At 30.8% G+C, this 15,040-nt stretch overlaps 1 protein-coding gene and 3 pseudogenes across 1 annotated transcript; all 4 read right to left on the bottom strand.

The window, feature by feature from the left end:
* Positions 1–4,816: 4,816 nt before the first annotated feature.
* On the bottom strand, positions 4,817–6,162 carry LOC145195997 (uncharacterized; annotated as a pseudogene).
* Positions 6,046–8,289, bottom strand: LOC149883301 (uncharacterized). The gene is made up of 4 exons (XM_090101052.1): positions 8,087–8,289; positions 7,733–7,826; positions 6,146–6,422; positions 6,046–6,054 (listed from the first exon to the last, which is right to left on the bottom strand). Exons 1-4 carry the CDS (start codon positions 8,283–8,285, stop codon positions 6,046–6,048), a joined length of 579 nt encoding a protein of 192 aa, XP_089957178.1. The 5' UTR covers positions 8,286–8,289.
* A 2,512-nt stretch (positions 8,290–10,801) lies between these two features.
* Positions 10,802–11,691, bottom strand: LOC149883302 (uncharacterized; annotated as a pseudogene).
* Positions 11,692–12,294: 603 nt separating this feature from the next.
* LOC149883303 (uncharacterized) lies at positions 12,295–14,422 on the bottom strand (annotated as a pseudogene).
* Positions 14,423–15,040: the final 618 nt, after the last annotated feature.

Genomic DNA, 15,040 nt, shown 5'->3' on the forward strand with positions numbered 1-15,040 from the left:
ATCACTCCATTTCCTGGTGCACCAGAGGGGGCTAAAAAGCGTTTCAATGAGGCTCATTCAAACACCAGAAATGTTGTTGAAAGAAGTTTCGGAGTTTGGAAAAAACGCTTTTACTCTCTATCAACTGGAATTCGGTTGAGAGACATGCCAGAAGTGTCAAAATTCATTATTTGTGCCGGAATTTTGCACAACCTTGCAATAAAGTTTGGCGATTCTGGAGAAGAGCTTGAAGAAGGACCTCAACTACCAGTACTTATTGGTCAACAAAGAATAGTTCCCAACGAACCCGATCCTGAAGATGGGGATCAAAATCGAGACAGGCGAAGGCAGCAACTTCTTACAAGTTTTTTAATATAAACACCATTTTTGCGAGTAAAAATTCCTTTTCTGATATCTGATTATTTGAAATTTTGTTTTTGAATATTTAGGTCAAAAAATTTTTAACATATGCAATCTTGGCTCGTAAGGCCTTCAGCCCTTAACATCACTGATCATTATGATTAATTCAAAAGCAAATATGTGAAAACATTTTTCAGCTTAGTACTCTAATTTCAACCAATTCTCTTTGAAATACCCGAGATAATGAGCAAAATAATATTACTTATTTCTAGTTACAAAAACTGTAAATTTGATTTACAAGTGAAAAGAGTTTTATTAAATTGATCCACATGCTCAGCACTTTCATTATTTTAACCCCACTTAGAATGAGGCCCAGAAAACCTTGATCATATATTCGAACATTACTCATTATATACTGTAAAACTTCTAAAGCTTATTTCGTAACAAATATGTCAGCATTTATTTGAGTTCAAATAAAATTTGTATTCATCTTTACCGAGACTTTTCTTATATAAAAACTAATTCTAAATAGCAAACTGTGGAATTGGGCCCCGTAACTCGTCCTCAATTGACTATTAGGTTTAGCCAAACTGAATCCAATCCATTTCCAAGAGTAGCTCCAATAGACACTAGTTCCTCTCCAACTTGATAATAAAAACACAGATCAAATTTTGTTAAAATATCACTAACAACTGCCGGTTTTTGCTTTCTTTTGTGCTATAACCTGTTCAGTTGTAGTGATAGGTCAAATTTATTGAGCCTTATTAGGAAACACTAAGCATCTGCATTAAGAAAAATTAAAAAACTTTTGAAAAAAACATTTTAAGTGTCAGTTTTAATTTTTTAGAAACATTTGTTTCAAATAGAACTATTCAAAAAAGTAAAGAAATTCTATCAGTTTTTTGTATCTGAAATCAGATTTTTAAAATAATACCAGAGAATAATGACCTTTATTATACTAACTATGGCAGTAAAATTTAGCTGTTTCAGTGAAAACAGATAATAAAAAAGATTCAAAAGCTTTGTAATGTCATAGTTTGAAATATTTTTTGCATGAAGTTCTGAAGTTTCTTGAAGTTTCATCAATCGAATGCAGACCCTTAATGGATACGAGCTAGTCATGAAGAGGAATAAGAAATTCCTGAAAAAGAAAATAAATTCTTTTTTATAACATTTATTCCTAAGGTGAAAACATTAATACTGGGTCCAAAAACTAACAGCAATGTGGTGATTATGTTTATTAATCTTTATGAGGAAAAGTTCCCTTTGCCAAAAGTGGTTAGAAAAACCACTTTAAAGGAAGAAATTGGTATATCTTTTATATTGTTATTGGCGTTTAGCAGCAAATAACAAAACTAAATCTAACTCTGCTAATACTTCACTCTCAGTTGAGGTAGCTAATCTCTAAAGATTTACAGTTTCCAGCCCTTTCTATAGGGCCAGGGTAGTGGCAAGGTGTCAAACCTATGTGGGCCATAGTTCTTAGGAACTCTGTATATTGTCCCACAACTATAGAAAAGGTAGTTATTGGCTCTAAGCTTTACTGTAGCTTAGACCTGCTTTGTCTTTCTTTAGAGATTAGCTACCTCGACTGAGAGTAAAGTATATGCAGAGTTAGATTTAGTTTTGTTATTTGCTGCTAAACGCCAATAACATATATTTTTAATAAATCCGGGAAAAGCACTGCTTTGAAAATTTCAAATTTTAACAGTTTTTAGGAAATATTTTGATACTACAACAAAATTACCGAGAAAATCACCCTTATGACAAAATTTCCCCACAACATAATCACCAACACAGGGTGGCCAGCCAACTGGAAATCAGGGCAATCAGGGAAAAGTCAGGGAAAAGCATTTTAGTCAGTGAAATCAGTGAAAAGTCAGGGGTTTTTACTTTTTTTGCCAAAAGTCAGGGAAAATTAAATTAAAAAAAAATGAGTAGCCTCCTTGACTGAAATGGCCCCCTTGGCCTTGGGGAGGTGAATAATAGATGGAAAGAAAAATTTAATTTTTTTTAATACTTTTTTTGTTATTGTTATTTGTAACTGTATGTTTATGTAGTGTAGACTTTTTCCAGGTAAATAGTTAAAAAATAGTAACAATAATGTCTAAACTAACTTATTTTGACAATTGCTGGATCAATCATGAATTCCATCCATCATGGGGTTGGCTAAAGAGAACCGATGATAAAACAAAGGCTTTGTGTAGTGTATGTGGAAAAACATTTTCTCTAAGTAATATGGGTATAATGGCAGTTAGAAGCAATGAAAAAAGTGGCAAGCATTTAAAAAACATATATTTAAAAAGTCAACCAAAAGTACTAGATTATTTTAACAGTAATATGTCACAGAAAAATACAGCATCAAAAGCATCTGCTTCATCAATTTCATTAGTTACTGATTCATTTCTAAATTCTTCTCAACTAGTATCAATCGTTTCAACAACTTCTTCCAGCACAGTAGTACCACCTTTCTCTCTATTTATGGCTCAATATGATCTAACACGTTCTAAAATACTTTAGGCGCTATACGTAACTCAGCAACATTTTTCATACATATCATGTTCCAAAATTTGACTTCTATTTCAGCGTATGTTTTCTGACAGATATATTGCTAAAAAAATGACTGTTGGGAAAACTGAAGTGGCCTATAACATTACACACGGACTTGCCCCGTATTTTCATGATCTAGTTTTAAAAGCTGTTTTTAACTCTAACCACATTGTTGTATGTTTTGATGAATCTTTAAATGAAGTTGTTCAAAAAAGCCAAATCGATATTTGCATTTGATATTGGGATGTGATGCGTAACCAAGTGACTACCAGATACTTTTCGTGTGTGTTTCTTCGCCATGCAACTGCTTATGATAGTACAAAGGTTTTACAAATGTCCTAAATGAAAATCTCCAAGCTAAAATTTTACAAAAATATATGGATGGACCAAATGTAAATTGGAAGTTTTTTGATATACTTAGTGATGAATTCGGTAAAAAATTTGAAACATCTATTCTTGAAATGGGGTCATGTGGCCTACATGTTATACATGGTGCATTTCAAGCAGGTAGGGCAGATTATCAATTAATTTGTGCAAGTGATATTCCGAAGAAATTTTGTTCAACATGATGGGTTGAAAATGTATCTGTATGTCCGAGAGCTTTAGATATTTACGATAATGTGAAGTTGTATGTTAAACAGTCTAAACTACCAAACAATTACACTGTAAATATTGTTACTGACGCTGTCAATGATCTTTTGATGCCTTTTAAAATTTCATTTTTTCAGCATTTGGCTTCAATTGCAGAGCCTTTCTTAAGACTTTTTCAGTCAGGTTCTCCGTTAGCACCTTTCCTTTAACCAAGAACTAGAAAAACTAACAAGATCTGTCATGCAAAACTTTATTAAAAAAGATGTATTGGATGGGGCAAAATCTATTATTAAGCTAATGAAAATAGAAATCTTTAAAAGAATTATCTTAAACTTTCAAAAGAATTAACACACACATATATAAAAATTTTAAAAAGTAAAGGTTTTAAATTAAAAAAAAAATGTTTTTTTTGTTTTTCAAAAATGATTTGTTTTAGATTAAAAATCATTTTTAAATTTAAGGAAGTAAAAATAATTCAAATCTATGTAATCAAAAAAACGTAAATCTGTTCATTCCATTTCGCGTGAAAGCATTTTTATTTCAGCTTCAATCTCGCTTATATCTTCCTGATGATATTGATTTAGCTTTGTTTTTTTAGCATTTAATTCCTTGATTTTCTGCACAGCTACTCTTTTATCAATACTTTCTTTTTCTTCTTGCATCTGTTCTTCTCTCTTTCGTTTCAATGAATCTTTGTAATGTGAATGAGACATATTTACAATTTTATTCATGGTTGGTTATTTCAACATTGCAAACTCCACCAACATTGTGAATTCCATCATATACCTCTCTTTGGGCAACTAACAAACCAGCAACAATAAACCGGTCCGGCAATGGCCCAGCGCAGGCTGCGGAGGTGGCCCTCATCCGGCTGACCTGAGCTGGGCCAGCGCCGATTTGCTCACTGGCTTTGTCATGGTCCGGCACTGGCTTACCAGCTCAGGCGCAGTGCTGGCGTTTCAGTGGTCCGCTACTAGTAAGCCAGTGATGGCATATCAGCGGTCCGCAAACGGCAAAGCCGTAGTTAAACCCAGGTCCATAAATGACTTAGAGCAAGCTTAACACGTGTCTACTCAAGGAGCTTTAATAAAAACCAAAGGAGCTTTAATATACATCTTTTAAAATCACACAACAAACCAGTTTAAACAATTTGTAAAGTAACATAAAACCATATATAAGGAAATAGATTCCCTTATCACATGTACATAATAAAAACATAGCTATAATATAAAAAACTGTAACAGTAACACACGATAAATAAAACTATGTTATGAATATAAGAAACAACGTATAAAACTTTTCTGAAGGAACTAAAAAGTAACAGCATTAAACATAACTAATTTTGAAAGTCGTCTGAGTACAAATATGACAAATGATGCAATGAAACTTCCGCTGAAGTTCTATAGAACTTCATCGCCTATAGGCGCTACAATAGGTTGTTCTAAGACTGCCGATGAAGATGTAGGCATTAGTTCACGATGTTCCAAGCGAGTTTTCTTGATAGATTGTCGAATTGCTCTTTGTTTTCTACCCCCATTTCGATCAGCAGCTCCTGCTAAATAGTGGACCACAGCTTTCTGCACATCACTTTCTGATGCACCTTTCGTAGGTGGATTTCTTTGTAACGCTCCTGCAAAAGTTCATCATAAAATAATACAGTTATGTTAAGACTTTGTTCACATTATAATAGTATACTTAATATTACTAAATAAAATATTTTTTATACACTAAATATTTCTAGTAATTAAAATCTCTTTATCAAATAGAATAAGTAGTTTTTATGGATTGATCAACTGTTTCTGAAGTTAATGTGCTAAATTATAAGTGAACGATATTTAAAAAAAATCAAGTTTCGCTTACTTTCCAGAACTTTTCGGCATTTCAAGTCACGAAAGGGTTTCTTTTCATTTTCACCAAGTCCGGACCAATTCAAATATTTTACTAACGTCATTTTCCATTAGAGAGGAAAACCTCCTTTTGATGGCTTCCTTCAGATCCTGACCACCCTTTGAAGCAACACCATGCACCTAAACATAAAGCCGTCGAAATTTAATTAAAATTATTGATTATTTCATTTGTATTTTAGCAATACCATAAAAATCAATAAAAACTGTAACTCAAATCAGGCTCTTACCATGACATTTTTTAGGAGAGGGAGTCATTTTTTGAAAAAAACGGCCGTTTTGATTAGCAAACAACAAACCCCCTCTATGGTACGGGCCTTAAAATGAAGAAAAACTAGAACTAAGATTAAATTCAACTGTAAATTGTGAATTATTGCTTAATTCAAAAAAATCCAAAACTCTTGCATGCTTTTGATAGATAATATGTTGTCGATACATCAAATTATTTAGAGAAATTTATTATAAAGTACTTACAAGTTTATTAAATACAAGATTGTCTCTAGTAATAATATCTTTAAGCTGCTGCAGCTGTTTCAGGTCACACACAGGAAGATCAAGAGCTTCAAAAATGTTTCCATCTTCTTGTATCCCACCTTGTGACAAAGTCTGCAACATAGTTGTGCTGTGGTTGGTCTGCTTCTGAAGATTAGTTCTTTGCCTTTCAGTTCAACTAGAAGAGTAAATATACTAGCCACGGTTGCAGGTGTTGCAGATTGTTGACAAGCCACAGTTGTAGATGTTGCAGACTGTTGACTAGCTACATGTGGTGTAGATAAGAAAGAACCTCGTTCAATGGCTACAGGGAGAGGCTGTGAAGTTGATTCTGTTATGGCTTGCTCATTGACTACTGGAGACAGAGGTGTTAAAGAGCATTGACTAGACACAGGAAATGGAGGTGCTGTAGGAGTTGGTTCGTGAGATTTCTTTTTTGACTCGCTGTTGCTCCCTTCTGCAGAACCTTTACTTTTCTTAGATATTTGGCAATGGGGTTGTTTCTGTTTAAGAAGTTGCTGAAAATCCTTGTCAGAATACTCATCACTATATTAATACATAATTAATATATATGTGTATATATATATATATATATATATATATATATATATATATATATATATATATATATATATGGGCGCTACTGCAGTTTCTCCCCCCCCCCCCCTTTTTTTATGATTGATCATGATAGAGAATTTTATGCTGATTCAGAAAAATATAAAAACATAGGCCTGAAAATCAACGGAAAGTGCTCTAATTCGAAGTCAAAGTTGTAAAAAAATCCCACTAAAAACCCTAATATTCGCCATTTTGAAACTAATAAGTTAATGATCTTTTTGCTGACAAAAGCAATACATTAATAGCATGGTTTTTACGTTAAAAAAGTTGTTAAAGTATGTTTATCTTGCGCAAGTTTTTGTGGCAATGAAAATAGCCGTTTTTTGATTTACTAGAGAATAAACTATATTGCAAGTAATGTACTTTTGTAATAAATTTTAAAAAAGAAATCAACAGTTTTTTTTTCCTAAAAGAAGAACTTTTGAAACTTAGTTCATTGTTGTTTTATCACATGTAAAATTTAGAAATAGTAACCTTTAAACCATTTTTTTTTTAATAAAAAAACCAGCGTACGATACAATAATAATTATTCATCAGTTTGTCTGCATTCTCAAATTCTACGTTCAACCTTTATTTGAAATCTTCCATTAATTTTATTTCGTTATAACAATTTCGTTATAATACTTTAAAACAGTAATGTAAAGGCTGATGGAAACCAGCTCTGTTTATTGCGCAATGTAACGGTAATTAGTTTTCGTTAAAAATGAAAGCGTTTTGAAAAAAAATGGCGAATATTAGGGTTTTTAGTGGGATTTTTTACAACTTTGACTTCGAATTAGAGCACTTTCCGTTGATTTTCAGGCCTATGTTTTTATATTTTTCTGAATCAGCATAAAATTCTCTATCATAATTAATCATAAAAAAAGGGGGGGGGGGGGGAGAAACTGCAGTAGAGCCATATATATGTATATGTATATGTATATGTATATGTATATGTATATGTATATGTATATGTATATGTATATGTATATGTATATGTATATGTATATGTATATGTATATGTATATGTATATGCCCTGGTTAAGCTTTTTTCTTAAGAAGCAAAAAAGTGTTGTTATATATTTTTTTGAAATATATATTTAAAAAAATTTATCAACTCAGATTTCCTTAAATTTCTGATTCGATTTGTGATTCGATTCGTGAATCACAACCTGCTTTGGTTCGAGATTCAATTTTAAAAAATGCCAATTTGCAGGGCCCAAATAAATATATATATTGTCTATATAAGATAAATTTACCGTTTTGTTCGTAGTCTCGAATCAATTGAATCACTCTGTAGATCTGATGTAATTGTAGCTTTACTAAGTTCGGATCTGGCCTTTGCATATGAATCTGTGAGAAAAATTGTAGTAAACTTTAAACAAATAGTTGATTTTGAATATCCCTGCTGACATATTAATCATTCTTCCTATTAAAGTCAGGAAAAGAAAATAAAGATATCTAGAAACATAAAACAAGTAAACATAAAGTATTTAATATTCAGGAAAGCAATATTATAATAAGCCAGTAATATACATTAGACATTTGTGCACAATACCCATTTAAGTTTGCATGCTTTTATCAAAATGTAATTGTAAATGATAAACACTTGCCTTTTGTCCCTAAAATTCGACAAGAATGTTTAGACCAGTTTTCAGTTGGTATTTCACAATTTATTGCTGCTTTGTTTTTTCTTTCTTGACTGGTATATAAAGGCCAATAAAACAACTCTCTGTTAATCAGCCAAGCTGCAGGCACAACTGCAACAGCATCATCCTCCTCCAGGAAGGCAACAATAGCATACTTTTCCATAGCCATCCTGGAAAGTGAATAACATTATAAAGTCACATTAACATAAAATTAGTTTTCTCATTGTTTTGTAGTAAAATAATGTTAAAAATTCAATTTACACTTTTCCAACAAGAATATATATATATATATATATATATATATATATATATATATATATATATATATATATATATATATATATATATATATATTATATAAACAGTCATTACTTACGTTTATGATGTTTATATCTAAAAACAGTATAATTTACACTAATTATTTATCTAAAAACATTATAATTATAATATATCAAAACAATATTCAACATTAGTTTTTAGGTATTTATTTTAATTGATTTATTGCAGTAAATTGTTTACTTTAACACATTGACTTTGTTTTAAATATATAAATATATTATTACATGCTAAAATCATTTAAAAGCAATATTACATGCAATAATTTATTTAAAAATAGTATTATCTGCACTAATGAATAATCTAAAAACAAAGTTCAACATTATATAGTTTTAAAGTATTTATTCCAATTGAATTTTTTTGTTAAAATGTTTACTTTAACAAATTGACTTTGAAAATGCACAAAGTACAGTTAATGTTCACTATGTAACTATAAGAAATACTATTTTCAATTGAAAATTTTTTCGTTGAACAAATGTTAAAATTGCATTATGGGAATGACAGCATATTCATTATCAATAGGTAGGCAAACATATTTTCTTTTAATTTCCATTGGGGAACAGCATAGCAATTCGTTTTCTAGACGCGAAACTTTAAAAATGTCCACCTTTATAAAACTGCATGGGTATGTAAATAAATTGTCAAGTTTTACAAACTGTTTATACAAAATAAAGGACTGCTCAGCTGTTTTGACAATATTCTGCACAATAACTATTTTGCCATTGTTCAAGCTAAAACAATTATCTCCATCTGCGACTTTTATGCACCAACGCTTGGTAAACAATTCCCTGTACTGAGCACATACTTTTAACGATTTGACGACTGGTCTATTATAATGCTCTTTCTTGAAGTATGTATTAGTATGTTCACTTTTGTTTTGTTTTTTTAGTTCAATAACTCTCTTCTCACTAAGAGCCGTTTTTTCTAAGAATCAGGCAAATTCCTGAAACTGTGGAAGTGACCTCCTCCAAATTGCTTGAATTTTTTATATATTGATCAGAATATAGAAAAAACCTGTTGGGGAAAAAAAAAATTTTCAAAAATGTTTCGTTCACTCGGAATCTGGGCTTAAATTTTTGAGATTTTTTTAAAAATTTTTAGAAATTTAGTTTTTGCCACCTTTGAACCCATTTTTTTGGCAAGGCAAAAAGTTGCACATAGCTTTTGTAGTTATATCAGACGTAACCCAAAAGCTCTCTCCAAAAAATATAAAAAAGTTGCGTGACACTGTGCGGTTGGCTAATTATCATAGTTCAAAAGTACAAAATCAATCACTTTTGTCAATTTTTAATCGGAGTTAATTCTAGCGGCGAAGTGTTGCACACAATTTTTCTTTTAGGATTTGAAATTATCAAAGGTATTGAGTCTAAAAATGCAAAGAAAGTTATGTGATACCTAAGGCCTATTAATATATTAAGGCTTGAAATTGGAAAAAAATGTTTTAGTATACTTACAAAATGAACCATTACGGCAGAGGCGCTTAGTTTTGTAAAAATGTAAACATAACCCAAAAAATGCATTAAAAAAAGAAACTTAAACAATGTTGCCTATGCAATTTACTAAAAATTGATAACTTAAAATAACGAGTTTATTAAATAAAAAAATTTCTTTTTTTGCCAAATTACTTTTTTTATGTTTAAGAGCAAAGTAAAACTACTTTTTCTTTTGCTCTTAAACATAAATGAGGTGCCTCACAGAGAAAGGTACCAAGTCGAAGAAGACTAGAGCTAGAAACTATAACTTGGTACCTTCAAGCGCCTTGCAAAGAAATTTCCGTGAGATGCCTCAAATAATTAAAACTATCCAATTCTAAGGTTAAATTCTCTATGAATATAATTCAGATTTAAACATTAATTTGTTTATCTATCAATTTGTTTATTTAGTCTGATATTTCATTTTAATGTGAAGATATAGGGTCCCAGGTATCTAGAGCAGAATGAGTGCCATGCCTAGACCCGCCCTAAACTTTTTGAGAAATTCTAAAATTATGAAATAGGCGTTTTCATTGGTTTCTCAACTTTTCAACACATAGTGTAGGGTTAGGGCCCAAAACTAACCAGGGGATGGGGGGTGTTAGATCAACAACTACCTGGCACAGCACTGTGCAAAACAATATACATTATTGAATGCAAATAAATGATATCAATGTTACTTATATTATTAATAACTATAACAGGTCTAATAATTAAAGAAAATGATTATAGAGAAATTGATACATTATAAATAATACAATATTAATGAAAAAAAAAAAATTGAAATAGTTTTAACAAACATAGTTACAAACTCAACAAACCTCAAACTTTTAAATACTACTGACAAAAGCTGGAATATGATAATGATGCATAATAAAAACAAATATAATTAAAATTCAAATAAATAAAACAACATATTTATACAACCAGATTAAACCAAATGCAAAGAACTAATTAGTCAATTTCCCATTGATTGGGCAGAAAGTACACATACGATGTTACATGAGAAAATACATTTAAAGGTAAAAATAAACACTCTTGCTGAATTTCATTAGCAATCATGGCATCCAAAGTATTACTGTTAGAACCAGTAGTTGTCATAATATGTCTACATATAGCATTATGAGATAGAAATGCACATCTCCCTGTAGCGAGTTTAATCAAGAATACATAACATTCATTGTTAACAATAATAAATGAGCTAACAAGACACAGTATATTATCTCTTACAACTACGCAGTAATTATATCTACTACAACTCCTAACATACTGCTGACTAAGCACCATTTGGCCATTGACAATTGCTCTTTCGAAAAAAGCTAACTGATCTGGAACTTCATTCGACAAAATTTTCTCTAAAGCTCGTTTTTCAGCAGTGGTTAGAAACTTATACTTTGGGGGCACCAAAGAGTTTTACATTTTCTGTAATGCAAGCAGATTTTTCTGGTGTATTTGTTCTAGATAAACATTGATCAAAAAACTTCAAAACGGATTCTGGAACAGTATTTAAATATTTGGCACCTATAATTGGCAAGTTTCTGTATAGAGTGAAAGTACGACATATCTGAAGTGGTACACTTCGTGTATCTTTAAAAAGGTGCAACAAAAAACCATTGCTGTTTTCAAACATAAAGTTAGAAATGTCCCATAATGGACCCCACTCACGAACAGTAGAAGAAATATGCTGTAACAAATGAATATTGTAAGTCATATAATCAATGGCATATATAGTACTAAAATCAGACACAAACACATGCAATTAATTTTTCAGCTCGATCGAGGTTTGCATGACTAATACATTCGCTTAACAATATGTAAATACTTTCCACTAGTAACAAAAAATGGTTATAATAAACTTGTGGTAAAACATCATGTAAAACAAATAAAGAATAAAATAACAACCAGTTACGCCATTCCGAGGCTTTCCACTGAGCTCTTTTATGAAAAGATCTTGGTGCTCTAGTAATATTACTAGGTGGTTTTATTTTTAGCTGCATATCGTTCATGTTGTTAATTTTATTGCCAATATACCATGGCTCGCGTGTCTTTTCAAGCCAAAAGACGCTCATGTGTCTTGCAACTCCTAGCATAATGCAGTGCATGTAATCCACAACAAATCCGTCAATTATATTAAAATAAGGAATCAGTATTAATGGACTGGCACCCTTTACACCATTTCTTATTTCTCCATTTTCTACAAGATACCTCACATCATCAACAAATCCATCTAAAGCTCTGCTGGGGTATAAATGATTATCAAAGACACGCTCTGGAGGTCCACAATTACTGTTACTACTTTAATATTTTGCAAAACACACCTTGCAGCAGAATCACAAGAACATACTAAACAATAAACTCTGCTTATTATATTTTTATTCTGAGCCTTACTAAACCACAAAAAACCTGTATTTGCTAATTTTGGACATTCCTCTACAAACACCTTAAAAAAGGTATTTATTTTAGGCTTAGCACCAAACCATAAACCAGTTAATAACACATGCTTCTTTCGAATGTTAAAAGGCAATTCATTAATTACACATTGCAAAGGCCAAATACTTTTTATAGATGATCTGAAAACACTTGCTCCATCGCAATTCCATGTTAATGACATTTATTATCTGTTGCAGTTCTGCAATAGATTTATATGAAGATTTATCATAAATGTCCTCAATGTTGTCGGAATTATTTTTAACACGATCAAAATGATACTGAATAAGATCAAATAAATTACTATTTTCTAACATTTCACGTAACTGATGTTCAAGTGGCAGCACAAGAAAAAAATCTCTGTTCAAACAACTTTGTACACCAACTTCACTAACTGGACAAACATCAAAATCACTTATAGTGGTACCCAAATAAGTACATGTAGAGCATTTATTACAATAGAAATGTTGTTCCAATTTGCCTTGGCAAACACCAAATATTTTGTTAAACAAATATCTAGTTTTTGGTAACAATAAATGAGGTATAAAAATATGCAATAGGCTAAGCAAATCATCCAAAGCAAGTTTCGTCAAGTTATGCCGCAAAACAAAAACCATTATAAGTGCTATTGCACCGCCAACTGTAATTGCAGAATCAGGTAAAATTTTTTCTTCATACAAAGGATCGTTAAATATATTATCATTCATGTTATATTCATTATTGTTTTCATCAAAATTAACGTTATTGTCCACTTCACCAATCTAGATAGAATTGATATATACATACTATTTCATTTTTTGTATATACTAATTTATTTATACTTATAATTATTATCTATTATAACTGACTTTAAAATTGGGCATCAACACAACTGTTCTATTTAACCCTTTCATGCGCTGGGTTGTTGTATAATAACAAATTAAGCTTCCCCGATGCAAATAGAGCACCGATTGAAAACAATATTATTTTATAAAGGAAAGTTGAAAAGGGCTGTAGAAAAAGTCTACTTTACTATTTCAGAGTACCGTTGACATTTTGTAGATGAAGTCGGGTACCGCTGACATTTTATGGGTGAAGTCGCTATTAGAAGTAGACAAGGAATACTACTAATTTAAAGGACTTATAAATCTGTTCTTGTTGTGAAAAAAATGTTTAATGTTAGTTTAACATAGTACTGTTCTTACAACTCATCTATATTTTTGTTTATTTCTACCTTTTGATCTAATAAAGAAAAACAATTTGTTGTTATGGAACAACACTGCGCTTCAACGGTATAAAATCCCGTCCATTATTATTATTGTTTTATGCGATAAGGTTTTTTAATCAATATATTTTTTTTATCATTTAAATCATTTAATTGTTAAAATAAGGTTAAAGATTAAAATATTGTTATTATTATTATCATTTATAATATCATTATTCTTATTTTCATTTTTTAGTAAATATAATATTACTGTGAATGTAACTATATATTTTACTTATGGTTATATAGAGTACAATGCTATATTATTTACTGAGTGTGCTTAATACATGCTTATATACACACATAAATATATATTTTATGTGTGTGTGTGTGTGTGTGAGTGTGTGTAATTTGATGCAACTTATTTATTTTCAGAACTTAAAGTAAAATAAATAATGGCACTTTTAAAATTTTTTTATTCTTCTAAACACACACAAAAAGTTATAACAAAGTTAGTTTCTGAAGAAGCTTTTGTCATAGATTTTGACATTAGTGATGTTGATTATGATAATAATAATAGTGATCTCGAGAATACAAATGTAGAAAAGGATTTGTGCATGTACAGTGATTTTACTTGCTCAGAATCAGAGTTTAGTGTAGATGAAAGTTCTGATGATAAAAGTTCTGATGATGAAAGTATCAATAATAAAACGACTTCAGTAGATAAATTTCTTAATCATGTACAATTCACAAAGTTGTTGTAGGCAGTGTGGAAATGGTTTTACTTTTATCCAATGAATCAGAAACCAGCTGCCACGGCTACCCACGTTCTTTACTTCCAGGCTTTTGTATTAAAACACTTAAAGCTGCCACTTCTCTCATAAGCTATAACATTTTCAATATTCCACTGCATACATGTTCTAAATAAAAACAATTAGTTAATGTTTATGCTGATTCGAGTCAAATCCTGATTATAAATTGATTGATAAATTTTGATAAACATTGATATTTACATATTGTATTTGTATCACGGCGATCTATACTGCAGGCCTAGCCAACGTGCAAACCGCGTATCTGACTGGGGGCCTATTTTAAATTTCGCTTAACTTTAGTCGCCATTTTAGTGATATTAAAATATGGGCAAAAGTGTTGTATTTATGGCTGCACTACAAATTATTTATCTGCAAAAAAGAAATCTGATAATTTAAAGCTTTCAGTATATTGATTTTGTAAAAAAGAAGAAAAAGAAATGTGGATTAAAGTAATTCCAAATGCAAACTTAAAAGTAACTAATAACACTGTAGTTTGTGAATTGCATCGGCCGTTAAAGGAACAGGTGCTGATATTTGATTCAATGATGAACTTCAAGCAGTGATTAGAGATCCTAATCAGTGGCGGATCCAGGAAAAAAATTTCTAAGATATAGATACCCTTCAAAAATTTAAAAAGTTAATAAATGTAATGTAATGGACAACAAATCTAAAGAAAAACAAATTTCAT

The sequence above is a fragment of the Hydra viridissima genome, unplaced genomic scaffold (genome assembly GCF_058129835.1).
Source record: "Hydra viridissima isolate aposymbiotic clone 2 unplaced genomic scaffold, HvirCarnegie_v1 scaffold_10, whole genome shotgun sequence".
Taxonomy (NCBI): Eukaryota; Metazoa; Cnidaria; class Hydrozoa; order Anthoathecata; family Hydridae; genus Hydra; species Hydra viridissima.